At 40.2% G+C, this 16280-nt stretch overlaps 1 protein-coding gene across 1 annotated transcript in view; it reads left to right on the top strand.

Annotated features, from left to right (window-relative positions):
• Window positions 1-938: 938 nt before the first annotated feature.
• The window catches only part of LOC306774336 (arf-GAP with dual PH domain-containing protein 1), a gene marked incomplete at both ends in the record, with an annotated part of 22621 nt that continues 7279 nt past the window's right edge, over window positions 939-16280 (top strand). Inside the window, 6 exons of the mRNA XM_079264350.1 lie at window positions 939-1017; window positions 4206-4336; window positions 4843-4934; window positions 8419-8501; window positions 8581-8693; window positions 13471-13617. Coding sequence (XP_079120476.1) covers window positions 939-1017; window positions 4206-4336; window positions 4843-4934; window positions 8419-8501; window positions 8581-8693; window positions 13471-13617 — 645 coding nt within the window. The remainder of the gene's footprint in view (window positions 1018-4205; window positions 4337-4842; window positions 4935-8418; window positions 8502-8580; window positions 8694-13470; window positions 13618-16280) is intronic.

Below are 16280 nucleotides of genomic sequence, written 5' to 3'. Positions count from 1 at the left end.
TTAATCTCAGCCTGACATTGCTGATGTTACATTCAAGAGACCGTAACCTGTTCCCAACCACAAATGTCTTCCCATAAATTTGGAGGTACATAAATGTCATTATGCATTATTACTGTGTGATTAAAGAACCCAATGAGCCTTACTTGGAAATAAGGTGTTGAGATCTAAGGATGAAAAGCATCCCGACAATAAGAAGGGTGAATGAACAGGTATGTCCACTTAAATTTCTATATGAATGCAGAACTGTAGCCTAGTGGGTGATTAGTGACAGCTTTCTTACGTTCCTGATAAATAACTATGATCAAATGGTGCATCAAATCAAATGGATGTCCATCAGTGATTATTCGGTTAAACCTCCAAAAGATGAAAAGTGAAAAGTCTAACATTATGTTGAGAAGATGGTGCGTTTCACTGATACTAATGCGGTTAAGAGCTCTAAATGACTTTTTCCTCAACTTGTTGCGTGGCCGGAGAAATATTCAATAACCTCTGCTTATGCGGAAAATCAAGTTTAAACAACCTCTGCATTCCACTTCCTAGTGGTGTTTCTCTACATCAGCTCTTCAAAGGCAGACCTGCCCTCGTGCCGGTAGCGACTTGCGGACTCCTTAAAAGGTGCAGCCTAAACTTTGAACCTTAGATTAGTAAGAAAGAAAAAGGAAGGGTGATAGGCTATGATACTTTTCTATGAAAATCTTCAGCACAGGCCCTGACTTTTTTTTTTCTTTTCTTTTTTTTTTTTTTTTTTTTTTTTTTAAGCGGAGGAATCTCTCCGGTGTTGTGGGCGAGTTGGTCTACCTGTGCGGACTTGTCCACAACTCAAGGTGGGGGGTGAAGCCAAAGTAGACACACCTTGGCTTTTAACGGCCCCCGTTTTCTCTCTCTCCTCTTTCTCTATCTCCTTCTTAGCAAGCGGAAGAAGTAAACTAAGCGCTGAAATGTCGGTAAATGAACGCGCGCTTAAAGAGATCCTGCAAAAGCCTGGAAATGACGCCTGCGCAGACTGCGGTGCACCTGGTAGGTTGAAGTTTCTTAGACATGTTAAATGTTTAGAGGAAACTGTAAATGTGATGTCGAGTAAGTGCTCTCCTCTTCCAGCACTGCAAATAAACACTCTTTTTTAGTTTTACGGGCACGTCACTATTCTACACGTTTAGAAAATAAATCTCTGTAGAGTCTTGTATTAATCAGAGTTAAAATGTGTCAGAAACCGCTTTGGAAGCCAGTTTACGCCTTCTGTAGGTATCAACCAAGAGGAAGCTGTAAGTTACTGGGCTGCTTGTGTTCTGCCATTAAGATCCAAGTCTGACTTCTACAAGTCAAGACAAGCTAAAATGTGGGGCTTGCACTCCCATATCCAGGGTTTTAGTCGCGTGATAAAACGCCTCACCATTTCACTGTCTTGTAAAAGGACACAGGCATATGAGAAGTAGGGTTAAAATCTAAGTTTTAGTTTTCATGGCAACCGGTTTTGTCGTCTAAACTAGGAGGGAAAATGTCAGATAATCAGTAAGATTGTGGGCAGGCAGTAAATGCAGAAGAAGAATCAGCATCCATCGTCATTTTCGTTTAGATGGTATCCCTCCGCCGCAAAAAGAACGACTAATCGGCCTTAAAAAAGGGAAAAACATTTTACATTTATTAATTTGTTTTATTTTCCTATAAAGTATCGTATTTGACTACTTTTGTTGAAGATGTGGAACAATCTCCTTGGGGAAGGCTGCAAGGGTTAGTCATCATCCTCTGTTAAGTGAAACTTTTTCTATTTGAAATAAAGTCTCCCGCTATCAACATCAAACCCGAAGAATCTCCTTTGGATGGGAGTGACACATCTTTAAAAAAACCCAAACAAAACTGAACCTATAGTCTGGCTGACTTGACTCAACCTAGGCAGAGCAAAAAAAAAAAAAGAGAGGAAAATAATGGGATATAATATTGGCATCAGCTAAGCACAAGTGAACTGAGGGTTACTTGTTTGCTGTGGTCCTCCAGCTTTATCCATCAACTGCATGTGTTAATGTTATGAATGTTGTTATTTAGAAAGTCATCTTCATATGTAAATGTGAACGTGTCAACTGATGACAGCAGATATATGCACATAAATAAACTGTCTGCAAAAGTAAAGTAGTGTTAAGGTATTTGAAAAGATTTGGGGTTCTTTTCTTTGTTTTCTCTTGTGCTAATTTAAAATAGTATGTTTCCAGGGCTGATGAAACACCCTGCAAGGCCACATTATGGTTTTTAACCAAATATATAACACGTTTTTTTTTTTTTTTTTTTTTACAGTATGAGTTACTATGTACATGTTACTCAGCTGAATATTTGACTATGCCACTGTAAAACCAGAAAGTCAGAAAATGTGCCCTGAGGACACGTAACATAGGCGGGCTATTTCCTCATCATGTGCTCATTTATGTAAAGTGTTTTGAAGATCAGAATGAAGTGATTGATTTTTGTTGCTTGTGAAACACTGGCTTGGAAAAACTGAACATAAACCAGCCAAGAATCTGTTTTCTAATCATACTTTCATAGCTGAAAAACAAAAGAACGCACATCCAGCCCAGATATTTGTCACTAGGTGTAGATGCCTTCTCACATTCTCCAGTTCTGTTTCCTGGCAAGGTGTTGAAAAGTCGCCAAGTAGATAAGCGAGGTGTGGTTAGAATGAAGAAAATGCTTCTTGTGTCTTTTGGCTAAGAGAAAAAAAGAAGAGTAATTAACCTTAAAGATTTTTTGTTTTTTTGTAATATTGATCTTGAGGTGATGATCAGAAGTCCATGAATACAATGTCTCCATTATCCCGAGGTAGAGTCCATTTTTCTCGTATAACAAATTTTAAAGTGATTTAAAAAAAAGACAGAAAACCTATCTTTTTTTTTTTTAACAGTAATAATACCATTCTGAAAGACTTTTAAGTTTCCAATAAATTTGACCGTTTATTACATTGTCATTCACTTAGTTTTGAAGCCATTCACAACATTTTACTCTTTGAAGCCAGGTGCAAGACACATTTACACTGATATAATTAAAGATAATATAAACATAGGGGCAATGTCAATGGAAGAAGATGGTTTATTCTCTGAAATAGTTATAATTTCATGTTACTGGTTTCATCAGAAGTTGAGGAATACGAACTTATATTGGCTCTTTTTATGAAAACCTGTCAGATTTTAGGCACAGCCTCAGGTCTGAATTGGTTAAAGTAAAACAAAGAGCAACAACCCTCATTTGTGACTTATAGAATATCTTTATTGTCATGATCCGGGACATTGGTTCTGATTTTGTTTGTAGTTCTTTGTGCATTTCTGTCCTCAGTGTGTCATGTTGCTTTATGTGGACACGCTTTGTGAATAAATTTCCATTCCAGTTTGTCTCTAGTTTTATTTTGTAGAACAATTTATCCCCTGGAGCATTCTGTTTACCTCCTGCGGCAGGTGTTAATTGTAACATCTGGTTTTGTGAGCTCATTTGCTTCTCCTGCTCTCTGTTATGTACTGCATCCCTCAGTGCATATATACTTTATAACTTCTTTTGTTTGTGGCCAGATCCTTATCATTGCTTCCCCAGTGTATTCCTTGTCATTCGTCTTTTATTTTTTATTTTTTGAGCATTGTGTTACCTTTTTGTTATCCCGCATTGCCTTTTACTTTTCCTGATTAAACCTTTGATCCCTACATTTGCCGCCTTCCTGTGTCCTGTGCTCGAGCTTTGGCCTGTTGCGTACGTTGAAGTAGTTTTGAGAGGCACTCAGTTCATTGAATGTTCCTGCAAGCCAAGCACCTTGTTGTTAACCCTTGATGGTTAGTTTTCATTGTTTTGGTGGCTAATATGTGAATGAGAGCATAAAAAGCAAATTGATCAATGATGTATCTAAGTTTTTGTTGCCACATGAATTATAAGCCTTTTAAAAGATGATTAAGACTCTACATCTTTCATTCAAGTTGTCCTAAATCCTCTACAGCAGGCATGTCAAACTCCGGTCCTGCAAATTTTAGGTGTTTCCCTGCTTCAACACGTCTGAGTGAAATGAACAGGTCATTGTGCAGAACTTTGAAACAAGCTGTGTGAGTTATTTGATTCAAATCATGTGTGTTGGAGCACCGAAACATCTAAAACCTGTAGCTCTCCACCTACTGCTCTGTACCATTCCACTTCCTTGTACAGTCATACTCAGATAGCCCTTTTCTTTCCTTCACCCTTTTCAGATCCTGGATGGGGCTCTTGTTCCCTGGGAGTGTTCATCTGTCTGGCCTGCTCTGGGATCCATCGCAACATCCCTGAAATCAGTAAGGTCAAGTCCCTGAGGCTGGCCCACTGGGAGGACCATGAGTTGCAGGTGAGAGGCTATAACCATCCACACAACTGCTGTGGTTTAGATCTGTTTCACTGTGGGTTTCTGTGTGAAACCTGCATGTGAATGTTAAGTAGCTGAACGCAGTGTTTTTGTGCACAAATCAGATGCATTTCTAATTAAGCCCAAAGGTAGAGAGAGTCACTGGCGTCGCATTAAATCTCCTTTCTCAGTTAGACTGTCACTGCTGATCTTTTATTGCATTTTAAGTGGCATGTTATTAACTTGGGAGGATGCTCTGCCTGATAAAGTTGTGATAATCTGAAGATTGTTTTTTACTAATCATTTTCACTTAGCTGTCATTCTGTTACAGACTCAATGCAGACACTCAAGGGACAAGAATTTCCATACGCTTAGTTTAGAAAAAGGAAAATGACTTGTTACCTGTCCGTTACCTGTTTGGTTTAGAAGTCAATAAAATTAAAATAACCTGCCACCATATTTTATGTGTGTGTGTGTGTGTGTGTGTGTGTGTGTGTGTGTTTTATTAGTTCATGGCTGAGCATGGGAATGAGTTAATGAAGAAGAAATATGAGGCTGCAGTTCCAGTCTACTACTACAAACCAACACACAAAGACTACCAGTGAGTAACCAGTGCTGTTCTACCCATCTTTCATTGTCTCTTCTTAAATTTCCTGTTCTGTGCATTTACAGTCTTTGATACGTTTGTGAAAACAGCAAACAGCACACACAGTGTGTGTACAGTTTATTGGTTTCTGCTTTTTGTTGGGCTTTTTCCTGGAATATTTTGTAAGGAACATGGGCACTGGCATGAGCACGGGCTTTAAAACTAATGTTTTGACTCCAAAACGTTTATAGTATATTATCTGCAACTATGCAACACAGTCTGACCCTGAGCTTCCTGCACTCTCTCTTTGAAATGATTCACCGTGAAATACACTCTTCTCCAACTCATGTGACAGAATTCTACATGAGGCCCTTTGTGTCTCAGGGAATTTTTTTGTCATATTTATCTGACAGGTTCTGACTCAGGCTTGGTTAGGCTTGAGTGGGCGTGTCGAGGAAAAGTTTTTTCTTCCTTTAAGTCCTTCCACAGAGTACTAATGGGACTCGAGTCTACACTTGGACTGTGTCATCCAAGTCTCATACTGTCTCTTAAAGGAGTTCAGCACAATACTTCTACAGTAATTCTATTCTATTCTATTCTATTCTATTCTATTCTATTCTATTCTATTCTATTCTATAGTCAATTAGCAGACACTTTTATTCAAAGTGACTTACTTCTGCGAGTTAGAACAGTAAAATTATCATTAAAGCTAAAGTAGCTTGTGTTGTAGCAAATATGAGCCGTGCTGGTTCTCCTGCATATTGGGCATGGTCTCTGCCAGTAGGTGGCTCTCAGGCTCCCGGGACCCTGCACCCTTTCTGCCTCTAGGTGACTGGCGTAGATCCTTGGTCATCTCTGTGATGGGCTGGCTGGGAGTTGTGCTCTTACTTTGCAGCTGATCTCTGGGGTCCTACCTCTGGTCTTTGATGGGGTTTGGTTACATTTACATAATCACTGATCACTGTGTCTAATATTTTCCCCCAGTTTGCAATTCTGCTCATACAGTCACTGTGTTGTCCTGTGGGTTTAATCACCACTAAGTTTTGTGTGCGTGTGTATTGCTGACAATTTTGTCGCAGTGGTTCATTTTTTCTGGTATTTTAGTCAAGCGGCAACCTCCGGCAGTTAAAAGTGAAGCCTGTGCGGAAGTGCGTAAAACTGCAGTTCCCCCTTCATCCGCTAGGGGCTGGCTGCAAAACAGAGCAAATCCCCATAGACTCAGATGTTAAAAAGGCCAAGTTCACAACAGAAATAAACATGTTTACAGCCTGGTTCAAAAATACATTTTCGGTTTATGGGTCAGGTTTTACCTTCATGACAACTGTGGGAGGAGTGAATTTTTTTTCTAACTCGCCCATTTAAAAGTAATTTAATCTCGAAGTTCGGAATATTTAGGAGCGTGCCCTTTTGATTGACAGGTACCAATCTCCGGCTTCAAGTAAGGAGAACGTAGAACAACCGCGGTGTTAAGATGGTTAGCAACATGACTTAGCTTTAGCCCGCTTACCTCCATTAGCTGGTTAGCTCCCATAATATCGGGGTTAGCTCGGTTAGCTCTGAGCTATAGAAAGCTTGGAGTTCGCTCGATGTCAATCATCCACCATGACGGCTCCCCTCTCAGCTCCACCTCTTTGCTCATATGTGTATTTTCAGGGAGGGACGACGCGCATGACGCTGCCAAGATGGCGACGGTAGGAACCGCACTTCAATTCAGCTCTTTAGAAACCTACGAGTGACGTCACAGAAGCTCCATCCATCTCATTATATACAGTCTATGATTTTAGTCTTCATAGGGGCTCCTGATTGTCCAGTTTATTTTTCTTGAGGAGGTTGTGGATGGTTTTCTGTTTTTACAAGTGGTTGTCTGTTTTTTCCTATTTAGATTGAACAGCTGATGTTGTTTTTTCTCTAGTGCATCACTTTCTCCTGTTCCTTCTTTTTCCTTATCTATTTATGCACTCTCTCTCTCTCTTGTCTTTTCTGAAATGCAAACAGACGTGTTTGTATTTTTTTTAAACGATGAGTGGTTTAAAGTTGTGCTGTTTTTCTTTCATTAAAATAAGAACTGGTCAGTGATTGGAACTATCTAGTTCTTAGTGCACTTAGTGTTCCAACAAATCAAACATATCCACAGGCTGAAAAAGGTATTCAGATTGTCCCCCACAGATCTTGTGTAAATGTATAAATAATACTCACTCCTTTTTATTTTTCTTGACAGAACAGGATTTTTTTAAAATTCAGCTGAGTTGGTTTCGATAACACTATCTTCTATCAACGATGTGGATGTGTATCTGTCAATCTAAAAGCTAGCATCAGCATCAGATATCAGTACAGCTCAGGAGGTTTTAACTCTGAATGGGAAAATTTGTTATTTTATGTCTCTGACAAGTTAAAACAATCCACTCAAAGGGTGCCATTGCAAAAAGATTGCCATGTTGGAAGTATTTCCAGAGGTTAATACAACTTTTGCACGGCAGTTGAACGGAAATTTGTCATTTTAAGTTAATTTGATCTTTGTTGGAAGGTTAATACTCTAGTTGGCAGTGGATCTTGAATGTGAACCTTGGATCAGTATTGCATGTATTAATCTGTTTGCAGCACTGTACTGTGGCTGAAGATTAATGCAAGGACTGAACTGGTAAACTTAACTGTTGCTGGTCATATAGCTCCAATCTGACTCATCTGCCATTAATTTGTTCTAATTCTTTTTCATATGAAGTCTGATCACTTCTATTTGTGACAAAAAGCCAAACTTTCTGTAATTCAGGCAGTGAACTGGCTGTTTTCTCTTGCTGAGATCCCTCTTTCTGTCTACAGGCAGCCTCAAGGTTACCTGCCGAAATACAAAGACTGTGTCTTAGCTTATGTTCACGTAGCTGTAAGAGGCAGCTTCTGCAAAAGAATGTTAGGAATTGAATGAATGTGAAGTGAGGATTCTTTCAGACAGAACAACTCTCAGAGTGAGCTGCCAAAGTTTACTCTTTAACATATCTGCTTGACTAAAGCTAAAGGGTATGTGTGTGCGTGTGATTGTGTGTTGAATGGGCAGCATGTATCCCCATGGCCTTCTGCCCCTTTGTCTCACACACTCATTTTTAAGCCCTTTCTGTGATTTAATATCACTAGAGAGAAGTGGTGAAGAATTGCTGTTGGAATTCAGTGTCCTAGAGTAGATTTCTGTCAGCCAGCCATGAGCAGATATAAAAAAACTCAACACAAATGTGGATTTTATAAATAAGTTTACGTAGATAAGTAAAACAGGTTTGAGGCTATCATATTAGTATTTCAAACTGTCATACTTGCTGAAACAGTCAGTATTTTGTTTTTATTTAACCACAAAACAATTTCAACCCTTAGGTCTTGGTGTCTGTGAAGTAAAGCCATTCATTGTGCATGCATCTCTGCCTCTTTCTCAGATACCATATGGAGCTCAATTCTGCTTTTAGTTTGCTTTTTCAAATACATATTGGCTCTATTGAAATGTTCTCTGTGTGCCTAGAGTTTTAAGGGAACAGTGGATTAGAGCAAAGTACGAGAGGAAAGAGTTTTGTGAACCGAACAACGGCTTGGCGTATGAAGAAGGTGAGTTGCAAGCTGAAGCATGCGTATGTGAAGTAAATTGCTTTTTTGTTCATGAACGACCTTTGCTGGCTTCCTACAGGAACTAGAGATGGCATGCTAATGAAAAGGGGGCGGGACAATGGACAGTTCCTGAGCAGGCGTTTCACCCTTTCAGAGACTGAGGGCACTCTGAAGTACTTCACCAAATATGATGTAAGCAGCTGTTTAAATGAATAGACTTCTGTTAGCCACATGCAAATAAACACACACTTTAATGGAGGGTTAGGTTCCTGCGTGTGTGCAGCCACCTCACCACATGCAACGTGCAGCCAGAACCGTAATTAGAGAACTCTTTAAAGTATACAAATGAAACTGCAGACCAAGTTTTTTTGCGTTTGTGATCGGGTGCAACACACGGCTTACTTTGTAAATATATATGTCCCCATCAAGAGACAACTAAATGAGTACTTGCTCAGTCTGTTGCATTTAAGCGTGCTCAGACAGGCTTAATCAGCAGTCTGTCTTCTCTGTCAGAGTGACTGATTCACTAAGCTGTGTAGCACACCACCCAAACCAATTAGGCCTGGAAGCGATGGGGCCACTTTGTTCGTCACAGTTAAGCAGCTCAGGGGAAGTGGGAATAATGTATTCCAAAGGCTGAGGGGGGGTTTCAGACTTTTTCATTTGGATGGATTCTCTGTGTTGTAGGACATATTTTTTCCAGGACTTTCCAAGACACACACACACCACACACCCCCAGCCATTATTCAGGTGAATCTGCTATACTACACTGTAGTAATCATTATAATTCATTTAAAAAAAAATGAGAATAAAGCTTCCTCCTGCTGTGTCACAAGATCTAAAGGTGAAAGTGAAGTTGGCTTGCTCTGAGCCACTTCAAGTTTTAAAAGCCTGGTTGGGATTTAGTTTAGTTGTGACCCAAGTCCAATTGACTGCTCCTTTAACAATTTGTCATCTTTTCATCCCAATTCAGCATCAACTCTTCTTTTGTCTGAAAAGAGTAAAATGCAATCATTTGTCAAAAAGCTCTATACATTGGTACTACTGTGAATTCATTCTACTCTATCGAATGCACCGCATGGGTCCAGCAAACTGTAGTACTTACAACTATAATGTTTTCATTTTTTAGATAAAATCTACTCTTTTTTTCCAAGGCAATCGCCATCAGGTTAATTAGGCCCGAGCACCTTGGCGGTGCGAAGGTCTATTGTATTTGCAGTGTTTCTAATTCTTATTTTTATTCGGACACTTCGCGTGTTTTTTTGGAGCCCTGAACGTGCTCGAAAGCTCACCAAATTTTGCGTACCCCCCCAAGGGAATGCGAAAAAGACTGTTCGCGCGAGACTGTTCGGGCGAAACTGAACGAGAGTGCCACCTATTCTTAGGTGCCCCGCCACTGCATATTATTAATCTTTATCAAAATTCATACACATGATCTACATGAATCGGCGAACAAAAAATCCTCTTAATGTCATGGTGAAATGTCGACAGGAAGTTGTCTATTTAAGGTCAAAGCTGCCATTTTGGCGTTTTACTCACCTCGCATTTTAACGAACTTGTCCTAGGGCTTTTATCCCACTGAGCCACAAATTGGAGACTTAGTTTACAAGGGGCGGGGCCTCAAAGTTTAATGGCTCGCCATGAAAAATTAAACGGATATAACTCCCACATAAAGCAACATTTCTGCACCAAATTTGCTAGATATGATGGCAGTCCTCTCCTACAGAGTTCTATATGTCAATATTTTGATTATGAAATAGCCACGCCCCCTGGAGGTCAAAAGTGTTGTTTTTTGCTCACACACCCATAATTCTGGCTTGGTGGACACCACATGGCCCAAATTCACTCAGGCATCACAAAACATGATGGTGAAGAGATCTGGTAAAGGACGTTGCTCTACGCTGCACGGGCGTCACGGGCACATCGTTCCATGTGCCCGCAGCTCCATGCGGCGGCGTGACATCATAAATCACTATAAAATTGTCAATTTTGATCTGGTCACGCCAAAATTTATAGGGATTAATAAGGGATCAGTCCTGAACAGATTAATGTGACCATTGCTGGTCTAGACCTAAGCCCCTCCCACCTACGACAGGAAGTGTTTTTTTCCACGTTTGAGGGTCATGCTTCTAAGCAAATGGTCCCAACACTTGAGACTCCTCCAAAACATGTCAAACCCTTTCATGATGCCACAATAAAAACCTCAAGTCGCTACGCTAAACGGGACATGGCGAATGGCGGTCCAACGTCATGAAACAGGAAGTACCTGTGACCAAGCCAAGGAACCTTGGACCGCCACCAAACTTGCCATGACCGATGACAGTAAGGCCCTGAATTAAGCCCCATTGAAACATAATGGAATAAATGCAGCATGCCTCCATAGCGCCCCCTACAAAATTTCAATCAATCAGCCCCGCCCACTACATTGACCGACATGGATAAAATTCAGCACAGTTGTAGAACCTTCCAGTACCTTCAAAAAAGTCTCTTGGACAAATGGGCTAAATCAAACAGGAAGTCAGCCATTTTTAAAAAGGTGCCATATTTGGGGTCATTTCTTTGCCATGCATTTTAAACAACTCCTCCTAGGGATATTATCCAACTTACACCCAACTTGCACAGGATGCTCAGGAGGCATGTGTGATTTAAAGTTGTGTTATTTTTTCTAATAGAAGATTTAGTTTAGGAGGGGCGGGCCCTCAAAGTTTTATGTCTCATTAACAAAGACTTATTGCTAAAACTCCCACATAAAACAACATATGAGCACAGGAATCGACACATTTGATGCCAGTCCCATGATGACCAAAATCTACAATGCAATAATGGGACTATGAATTAGCCCCACGCCTTGGCAATAACAAGTGTCTGATATCATGAACCAGGAAGTACCTGTAACAAAGCCATGAAACCTTTGATCTTCACCATACTTGCCATGAGTCATGAGAGTTATGCCCTTAATAGAGTAAAATTAAAATATAGTGGAGAAGATAGTAAATGGCTCCATAGCGCCCCCTACAATATTTTAATCAATCAGCCCCGCCCACTACATTGACTGACATGGATAAAATTCAGCACACTTGTAGACCCTTCCAGTACCTTCAAAAAAGTCTCTTGGACATATGGGCTAAATCAAACAGGAAGTTGGCCATTTTTAAAAAGGTGCCATTTTTGGGGTCATTTATGTCATTTTCGTTGTCATGCATTTTGAGGAACTCCTCCTAAGAATTTTATCCAACTTTAACCCAAATGAGTCAGGATGCTCAAGAGGCATGTGTGATTAAAAGTTATGTTATTTCTTTTAATAGGGGATATCGTTTAGGAGAGGCGGGGCAGCAAAGCGGATGTGATGCAACGAAAAGGAAAACTGACATAACTCCCACAAAAAACAACCAACCTGCACCCAATTTGCTACAGATGATGCCAGTAATATCCTTCACATTTGTGCATGTTAATAATTAGATTATAAGTTAGCCCCGCCCCCTGGTGACAGGAAGTGACCCTTTTCAAGGCCTAAATGACCTGAAGTGCAGTCTGGCTGCACTTTAGATTTAGAAAAGCATGGGAAGGATGTTGCCAGGGGAGGCGGTGGCATTATGCCGAGCGGCGCCATGGTGCGAGGGCCTATATCGCCGCCTGTGGCTTTAATTTTTCATGAAGTTTTTTTAGTTCAGACTGGTTCAGAAGATGTTCTGCTCAAGTACAGCCTCTGTGTACTTTGGACCCTTCAAAGACTTCACCGGTGATGAGTCTCCATGGCAATAGGAGAGATGTTTACCAGTGGGATCAACTGATTAAGCTCTCCAAAACCAAGATAATCAGAGAAATAACACAACAAATCCAAAGTGAGTTGAAGAGGAGGTGAAGAGGATGCAGGGCAGGAGCGAGACAGAGTGAAACGTGGTGGAAATTCAAACCATTTTCTCCAACCATTCTGATGGGTAATGCAATATCGCTACCTAACAAAATAGTCAAGCTTCAGGTGCAAATAAGGCCTCAAAAAGAATACAAGGAATGCAGTGGATAGTGTGTACCAACACATGGCTGTAGGAACACATCCATATCAGTTCGAAAGTAATGGCATTCAGTGTTTGGATTTCTGGAGCACCCCTTTTGTCATCTTACCCTACTTTCAGGAAGACTGAAGGCTGTGATCGAGATTCTAATAGGAAAACAACAAGACTCTAGCTATTTAAACTCCTTGTTTAGTTTTATGATGAACAAGGACTTCTGCTGATAGAGATCTTACTTGATGAGATGGCATGAAATTAGACTCAAATGACACACGTAATGAGGAGCCTGGATACTTTAATTATGTATACGGAAACATGAAGTGATGCTTGGCTCAGGACAAGTAATAGAAATATCGCTGCATCACATAACAAGCTCAGAAATATCAACATGAACAATAACAGAGGAAGCATTAAATTTCCTGAAGATAAAAGTTAACATGAACTCAACTTTGCCCACCAATGCATTAAAAAAACAAAATTTACGTCAGTTGAATTTGCAGATAGGAATCCTAAATCTGATACCACATCACATCAAAGTGGATTAAAATCATGTGTTTTATCATGACTCCCAAATTTTTTACATAGAGACCGAAAATGTTCTTTTTTGCCCGTAATATTTACAACTGTTTGAATAAGACATTCCAGTCTGTGGTACCACAAACAATGGGAACCAAGCATGTGATTTAAGGCTCAGTGTGTAAAATTCTTCATCATGAAGTAACAAAATTGTGTTTTGCAACCAATTAATGCTTTCCACCTCATCCTACCGTTCCATGTTATTGAAAAAACTACAATGGCTTCCAGTTTGGTACATTAAATATCATATTATCATCAACACAACATCTGTTCAACCTGAAGTCATGGGGACAAAACAGGATGCAAAACCCTCTGAACAGGGAATAAGTGTATAGTTTATCCTCTCCTTTCACACTTCATCTTGCTCTGTATTTATCACATAGGCTAAGGAACCCAAAGCAGTGATCAAGGTGGACACCATCAATGCAACATTCCAGCCAGAGAAGACAGGAAACCCCAATGGCCTACAGATCACTTTCCTCAAAGACTACAGCACCCGGAACATTTTTGTCTATCATGACAATGGAAAAGTATGTGTTTCTAAACTCTGTCTGTGTGTGTGTGTGTGTGTGTGTGTGTGTGTGTGTGTGTGTGTGTGTGTGTGTGTGTGTGTGTGTGTGTGCGTGCGCAGTATTCAGTTTGAAAAAAGCCTGGTTCAAACGGAGAAAAATGGCATTCACATAAGATATTTATCCCATATCACATTAGACAGATGAGTTGAGTGCACCTGGCTGGTGGTGTTGTGGGAGATGTTCAAAACCTTTAACGAATCATCTGTCTCAATTTCTGTTTCCAGACTGAATCCATTACTGGGTGACATTCAAGCAGCACTTCCATCATTCTTTCATTTGTTAACACAATGAAATATACAGAGCAGTTCTGTGTTGTTGTCAGACAGAAGATTTATATGCAGCAGTTTGAGACTTTATGCAGTGTGTTCTCGAACCACATCACAGTCATGAAATAACTTTATTTGAATTTATTAGCTGCTTTTGCACTGGAGGAAGTGTGAGAAGAGACCGGGTGATATTTACAGGAGTGTTTTCCTCTAAATACGTTATGACGTCGATATGGCAAGGAGTAGTGGCTTCCATGCTGTCGGTTCTCCCACGAGCCTATGTGCAAGTTGTACATGTTTCTTACTTCTGATCAATGTTTGTTGTTTTTTTTTTGTTTTATTTAACAATGCAAACTTTTTTAACTTGTTAGCATTGAGCCTCATCCAGAAGGCTTCTCAGAAGGATATATATATATATATATATATATATATATATATATATATATAGTACCAGTCAAAAGTTTGGGCACACCTTCTCACTCAGTGTTTTCTCTTTTTTTTTTTTTTTTTTCTTAAAAGTTCAACTAAATACATCCACACTGTGAAGGAATATACATGAAATTATGTAGTGAACAAAAAAGTGGCAATAAACCAGAATGTTTTATATTTTAGATTCTTCAAAGTAACCACCTTTTGCTTTGATGACAGCTTGGCACACTCATGACATTCTCTCAATCCACTTCATAAGGCAATCACTTGGAATGGCTTATCAATAGTCTCAACTGAGTTCCTGGAGATGTTGAGTACTTGTTAAATGCTTTGCTGTCACTCTTTGGTCCAAAACATCCCAAACCATCTCAAGCGAGTTAAGGTCAAGCAATTGTAAAAGTCAGATTGTCTTATGCAGCACTCCATCGTTCTGTTTCTTAGTCAAACATCCCCTACACAGTCTGGAGGTGTGTTTGGGATCATTGCCCTCTTGAAATACAAATGATGGTCCCATTAAGTGCAAACCAGATGGAATGGCATGTCACTGAAGAATGCTGTGGTAGCCATGCTGGTTAAGTGTTCTTTGGATGTTGACTAATTAATCAACAGTTTCACGAGCAAAGAACTCCCATACCATAGCACGTCTCCTCCTGCATGCTTCACCGTGGGAACCACACATACAGGAACCATCTGCTCATCTTTTCTGTATCTCACAAAAACATGGGGAGTGGAACTAAAAATCTCAAATTTGAATTCATCAGACCAAAGCACATATTTCCACTGATATGAGGTCATTCTTGATGTTTCTTGGCCCAAATTAGTATCTTATTCTTATTGTTCTTTCTGAGAAGTGGCTTCTTTACAGCAATTTTATGTAGAGAAATTTGTGTCTTTATTATCAAATAAAAAAAGTTGGATTTGAAACCAAAAATGATTTTTGAGAGCAAAAAAAAAAAAAAAAAAAAGAGAATCAAAGTTTTTTGTAGAGATCGAAACAAATTAGGTTCCAATTAAAAATGTATATATATTTGAGAAAGCATACCTCTCCAACTTAAATCAAAACTACCGTTTTCTTAAATCAAAACTAATGTTTGTAAGTCAAAAATTACAACCATTGGACATAAAAATAAGACCTCTTCAAAAGCATTTCTCAATATGAAAAATCTACATGTGTGAAACACTGGAGATGTTTTCCCCGCTCTGGAAGCAGAGACCGCCACATTCGCTGGAGGTTAAATCTAACTTTTTCCGGATATTTTAATAATTTGCAGCATAAATACATCATGAGAATATACACAGAAAAAAATGAAAGACATGAAAGGATAAACATCTTAGAGCTAAAAACAGAATTTGAAATAAAATAGCTCCTTGGTGGCAAGGCCCCGGGGGTGGATGAGATCGGCCCGGAGTTCCTTAAGGCTCTGGATGCTGTGGTGCTGTCCTGGCTGACACGTTTCTGCAGCATTGCGTGGACACTGGGGACAGTGCCTCTGGACTAAAAGACTGCGGTGGTGGTCCCCCAGGTAGAGGAGCAGTGCGGTTTTCGTCCTTGTTGCGGAACAGTTGACCAGCTCTGTACTCTCGTTGGAGTCCTGGAGGGGCCATGTAAGTTTGCCCAACCAGTGTACATGTGCTTTGTGGACTTGGAGAAGGCGTTCGACCGTGTCCCCCGGGGGCTTCTGTGGGGAGTACTCCAGGAGTTTGGGGTACCGGACCCCCTTGTACGAGCTGTCCGGTCCCTGTACGATGGGTGTTAGAGCTTAGTCCACATTGCCGGCAGTAAGTCGGATTCGTTTCCGGTGAGGGTTGGACTCCACCAAGGCTGTCCTTTATCGCCGATTCTGTTCATAACTTTTATGGACAGAATTTCTAGGCGAAGCTGAGGTGTTGAGGGGATCCGGTTCGGTGTCCTCAGGATTGGGCCTC

This window comes from Telmatherina bonti (assembly GCF_933228915.1).
Source record: "Telmatherina bonti genome assembly, chromosome: 3".
NCBI lineage: Eukaryota > Metazoa > Chordata > Actinopteri > Atheriniformes > Telmatherinidae > Telmatherina > Telmatherina bonti.
The sequence above is the reverse complement of the archived record's forward strand: the minus strand, read 5'-3'. Positions and strand labels throughout refer to the sequence as shown.